The sequence below is a fragment of the Mercenaria mercenaria genome, unplaced genomic scaffold (assembly GCF_021730395.1).
Source record: "Mercenaria mercenaria strain notata unplaced genomic scaffold, MADL_Memer_1 contig_870, whole genome shotgun sequence".
Classification (NCBI taxonomy): domain Eukaryota; kingdom Metazoa; phylum Mollusca; class Bivalvia; order Venerida; family Veneridae; genus Mercenaria; species Mercenaria mercenaria.
The window spans coordinates 12670-18732 of record NW_026463780.1 but is presented as its reverse complement, the minus strand read 5'-3'; the positions used below and the strand labels follow the sequence as shown (position 1 = coordinate 18732).

The following is a 6063-nucleotide window of genomic DNA, read 5'->3' as shown; positions in this document are numbered from 1 at the left end:
ATATTGATATGGACTACATTCGAGTGGACCACGGAGGCATATCCGGCTAATTGCCCCCTTCATGCCTTTAATCACGTATACTTGACGTGAAGGCCTTGCTTTGGCAATAACCAAGTTTCAGTAGAGATTTCCATATGTTATTGTTGTACTACCGAGGGAAGTAAATTTTAACCATTAGTATCTTTTAATACGTTACTCGATCAGTATCTGCATGCCATAGATTAACCAACATTGCAATATATTTGTTAAATCGTCTTCTGTTTCTCATATTAATAAAGTTGATTTGCAAACAGCCGGGCGTATATTATAGAATGTTGGTAAATAAATTTCCGGTTATTTCTAACATACTTTCGTGAAATATGTCATTTGGCTAAATATGCTACTCGGAAGCAAAACATATTCTACCATCTTACAGAGAACTCCACACAGAAAACCGTAATTTCGTAATACGGTCCGAGATATCTCCTGATATTTATAGTATGATTTTTAAGCAAAGCATGAAACATGGAGAGACGCTAATATAAATGTTTTGAGCTGCTATTTATTTTATTACAGCTTTTGTTTTGGTAATTGTGGTTGCTATAGTTACGAATAGTCCAACAAAATAATACAAAAAATGTTTTTTGTAAAATTGGACATAATATGGATAGTTGCGATAAAGACAATATGCAACCTTTTTTATTCTGCTGATATAGCAATTTATATGGTTGTTATGGCTAAAAATTGTCAAAACGTATGACACCTCATTTTGATTCTGCGAAAACCTAAACAGTACAATAAAGTTTTTCATGAAATTTGGGATATGGGCAGAAGACAATCTGGATAAATGCACACATTTATTTCCTCTATTTGACCATTTTTTCAAATGGTAAATGTTGATTCTACTACAACGTTCAGAATAATTTTATGAAACCTGAGATATAGATAGAAAGCAATATGTAGAATAGACAAATAATTTTAATGTATGCCTTTATCCGTTAGTCCGTCTGCCTGTCAGTCCATCTGTCAGCCCAAAGATATTGTTTGTTAACATTTAACGTACAGACGCACATTTTTTTCATGTAACCTTACTAAATGTAGTTTATCTGAAGAAACTGCATGATCTTCAGTTATGTCTCAATCTAAAACATGTGGTTCCAATAGCAGCAAATACGAAAAATGCCCGTTTCGGTAGGGAACCTTAATTGTTTGGCAATAGTTTTGTTTTTCACATTTATCATTTATACTAGAATTGAATGCTTTTATTTGGCAATAACAAAGTTTACTTCATTCGTTGCAGTAGAGATTTCCATATGTTATTTTTGCACTACCAGGAAGTAAGTTTTTACTAATACCTTTTTCAAGTATCCTAATATTTGCATGGGTGAATCAGACAACCAACACTGTAAGATATTTATTAAAGAAACTTCTATTTTTCATGTTATAAAAGCTTATTTGCTAATAGGTAGGCATATTCTGTATAATGTCTGTAAATATATTTCAGGTGATTCTAAAGAATTCCTTGACGAAGAATGTGTTTCGGCCGAATGTAATATTTCATTTCATGGCACAACTGAGTGTTACTCAGAAGTAAACGATGTTCTACCATCTAACAGAGAATTAACATAGAAAACCATAAGTTTGAGAGACGGTCCGAAACATTTTCTGACATTTATGATATGATTTTTAGCAAGTTATGGACACAGCAGAAGATATACTAGTAGTTGATGTCTTGGCATCTTACTGTAGACATGTCTATATTTTAAAGTTGTACTACCGAAGGAGTTCGGTTCTAACTATTTTCTTACACATAATTCTGAATTTGCATGATTGCATCTGGCAACCAACACATTAAACAGATATGCTGTCACCAAATTTGGAAAAAAATGCTTTCAGCGGCATCTGAATGTGAACGCTTTTTAAATGTCAATTTTGTACATTTATAGTCAACAATACCTACTGGAAGCTCCTATTTTCTCTTTGAAACATTTTCTATACAAATAGACTGGAAAGGTGTATGGAATGGATTTTTTGTAAATACATTTCAGGTAGTCCTGAGCAAACCCCTGATAAAACATGTCTTTGGGCTTATGATACAAATGTGGAACACTTATTACATCAAAATGTTCTACCATCCAACAGAGAACTCCACATAGCATGTCGCAATCTCGGAAGACGGTCTCAAACACTTTCTAATATTTGTGGTATGATTTGTAAGCAAGTCATGGATACAGAAGAAGATATAATTGATGTCTGGGCATCTTATTGTATAGAGGATCGTCATTCCGATGACACAGTGTCTATTGTTTTCGTTGTTATTAGGAAGGATACATCGAAAAACATTCATCTAAAAGATTATAAATATCATTTGATTTCTCAAAACACATGTAGCAGTGAAAGCGAAATCCTACTTACTAGGGAGTTATCAGATGAAACACTTGATATATTCAGTAAACGTGATACACTTGAAAAGATGAGAAAATGTATAGCCCGCCATGCTGATGATCTTCTTGAAAGGCATAGTAATATTAACGTTATTTTACCAAGTTTAAAGAAGTCGAAGGGATATTATTCAGCCAATCATAGCATTATCGACGAACCATGCATTGCACTCTATGTTCCTGTAAAAGGATATATACCAATAAATGAGGAACCATTTCCACAAGAACTTGATGGATTTAAAATAGATGTGCTGGAAGGTAAGTTCGAAACATATAACGGAGGACCGAACGAGTTCCACAAACGCCTGAAGATGGGACTGGCTATCCATGCAAACATTTTTGATGGTAGTAATTTATTTGGTGGTACTCTTGGAGGATTCATCAACCATCCCATGTACAAGATGTGTGGGATCACATGTGCTCACGTCGTTTGTTCCAGTGAAGAAATGAACATTATCAAGTATTGTGGTATCAAAGATGGTTTGGGTAAACCAGTGTTTCAGCCAATGAATGACAAATCAACAGTGGTAATAGTGGTAGAGTGGTAATGGCCGTTTACAAGTCCGGTGATGAATCGTCATCGGGGATGGAAGCAGCCCTTTTTCGCATAGAAGAAAGACATCCAGAAGACGGCAGTTTCCCGATGGCTTTCAATGAAATACAAGCAGGTACACTTTTGGTTTTAACATGCAAATGTCTACCTTTTTTAATTTCCAAAATTATACTAGAATTACATTATGATAGCCTATGCCTCTCTTTCTTTGAGTATATTAAGTATATTATACGCAAGTACAACTGGTAGCATTTGAACTACGTTACAGATTTTCCACAGAATAATATCTAAGTTTAAAACTTAGTCTTTCCAGCAGGAAACACAATTCGTTTTCTTTCTAATCTAGATTCAATAAAATTGATTACAGTTTTGTGAACAGTATTTTATGTTATCATTCCATGGCAATGCTCAATTATGATATGTATTTATAATTCCTTTTGACTATTTTGTGGGTCAGCTTTTCTTATTTATGTTCCCTGTGCTTTATATTTGATCTTGCTTTATGTTTTGCTTGGTTGTTTAAGTATGTATTTCTTTTTTCAAAATTGTCTTCAATTTCTTCTAGTGTTAGTTCGTTTAAATATCTTGATCCGGGTAAATGATAAGTATAGTCTGTTGTCATAGTATCATATTGATGATTTAGTCGTTACTTTTTTATTTTTAAAACTTACGTCTGGGTCTAGCCTTCCACCTTTGTGGAGAACATTTCTGTTTCGGCATCTCAACTGTTTTATCTATCACAGTATCTACAAAGCCAATATGAGATTGTTTCGGAAGTAAATTTAATTACAAATCCTCGATCTGCATTTAACATTTTTTGCATATTTTGATGATTCATCTCCTTTATGAACTGTTGACTTTTTTGTCTCACATCTGGAAAATTGTCTTCAGGTTTTGATGAAAACAGACCGCTAACTTACAATTCGGGAGTTGTCTGTGAAGCATCGTCCATTAGCCCGAGAACGGAAGTGTTCAAATACGGTATTGCGACTGGTATCACTAGAGGGAGCTTTGCTTTACAAGGTGCAGTTGTTCGCAAAGAAAGAATGGAAGGAAATAAACATAGTTTCGGATATAGTCTAAAAAATCAGTTAGTAGTTCTGCAAATAGGATCGGAGCCTTTTGCAAAACCCGGAGACTCGGGGGCTTTGGTGCTGATAGAAGACGCCCATCATGATTCTGTTGCTATCGGCATTGTTGAAGGTGGTATTAAAGGCAGAGTGTTTGTGACGCCTATCTGTGATATTTTAAGAGCTTTCGGTTGTTCAGACTTAAAGATGTACAATTTCAAAAACTTGAAAAATGGTTCCCCGTCAGCTGACTCTGGGGTAGATGTTGATGATTACGAAGCGATGGATGTCAATAACATGTAAAATCTGAAGAAACTACAGACTTAACAACAACAACAACAACATTACCTTTATTAAACTCAAATCACAAAGTGACACAAGAGTATACAGTAAAACATTACATATCTGAAAAATGTGACATGGTGTAGAAGCTACAAAAAAAAAAAAAAAAGAAGACAAAATTTACATTGACTTGAGATATAAGATACAATATATTATAGAAAAATAAAAAAAAATGAAAAACTGAAAAAGTACTAAAAAGCGGATTTCATTCAAGGAAATGAAATGAGGGGGAATGAATACTTTGACCTATTTTTTTTTTAAACATATTTGATGCACACGCGATCTAGAGAAACAGACTATAATTTTGGATTTCCAAACAATTCTATTTAAATAATCTATTTTGATTGGTCGTTATGTCACGCGCTGTGTCAATTAAAACTGTGTCAGTTGTGTATGAAACCCAGATACGGGTCAAAAGCGTGCAATTTATTCATAGACAAGGAATTTTCGTTTAAGTAAATTCAAAAGGAATTAAAAAGTGTTTTTAAATCTATATGACGCGGTGTGAAAGTGTATGTTCGTATTGATTAACATTGGAATAAATTTTGCATCTCTCAACATGCTCAGTATGTGGTCAAAACAGAAAAATCAAGGCATGATGTAACAGTACAATTCATGACCTGTGAGTACATACTTTAGAAATTTTGTTACACATTATTATTTTTCATTACAAAGCAGAGCAGAATCTAACATAGGGTTACTGTATGCTTATTATGAAAACCTACACTTATTACAAGACTTTTCATACCTTATATAAATATAAAATAAACTTTTTAATGGGGAATCAGAACAGAATTTCTTGTATAGTGTACATTCAAAGCTCATATAGATCTCATGCTTCTATGAGATAGTAACACAGTTCAAAACAAAAACAAACAAACAAACAAAAATATACAAAAAAAAAAAAAAAAAAAAAAAAAAAAAAAAAAGGAAGTTGTACAGGTAAATACAATGCGGTATGGAATGTTTTTTCATATATCTTATAGATTATTTTTATTTTAAATATTTTCACTATTTATTCATTCGGTTGCGGCAGATTATATATAATAATTGTGTGTACAAATTTTATCGTTTAAGTGTCTGAAATAGAATTTTTATGAACTTACAGAGGTTTTTTAATTCCTTTATTGACCTGGATGTAAGCAGTTCTTTATATTTCAGTATATTTGTTCTAGTATAATAATATCTTTTAATAAGCAGTTTTCTTTGTTCATGGAAAAACTGGCATTTTAGTAGATAATGAAACTCATCCGCCACATCTCTACTTAAACACAGTGGACATGTTCTTTGATTAATATCTTGGCCTGCCCATCTTCCTGTTTCATTTGGAAGAAGTGGTTACCTGTTCTAAATTTAATAAGCCCGGGATGACTCATATTTAGTCAGTGTTATTAGGTACTTCCCAATTCAATTGTTTCTTTATAAATTGAAAAGTTAAGACCCTTTGTTGAATTCTGTAAAGATGCTTGCCAATTTTGTAGATTTTGGTCAAGCAAGGTACGTTTTATATGTACTTTATATTTTTATTTTGGAGTTCATGCTGATTTAACCAGATATCCATTCTGCCAGTTTGTCTAAAAATGTTTTTTTATTAGTTTATCCATTTTGATTCAAAATTTGGAAGATTAACATGTAATTATATATACGGTAAGATAATTTATCTTGTTTGCCTGTCATT

General features: G+C 32.9%; 1 protein-coding gene across 2 annotated transcripts; it reads left to right on the top strand.

Annotated features, from left to right (window-relative positions):
• Positions 1-1251: 1251 nt before the first annotated feature.
• LOC128554920 (uncharacterized) lies at positions 1252-5684 on the top strand. 2 transcript variants are annotated; one of them, XR_008369729.1, is made up of 2 exons: positions 1252-3088; positions 3865-5684. XR_008369729.1 is itself a non-coding variant. In XM_053536254.1 (2 exons), exons 1-2 carry the CDS (start codon positions 2968-2970, stop codon positions 4344-4346), a joined length of 603 nt encoding a protein of 200 aa, XP_053392229.1. In that variant the 5' UTR covers positions 1290-2967; the 3' UTR covers positions 4347-5684. The 2 variants fall into 2 exon arrangements, 1 of the variants encoding a protein (XP_053392229.1); XM_053536254.1 differs by having other exon boundaries at positions 1290-3088.
• Positions 5685-6063: the final 379 nt, after the last annotated feature.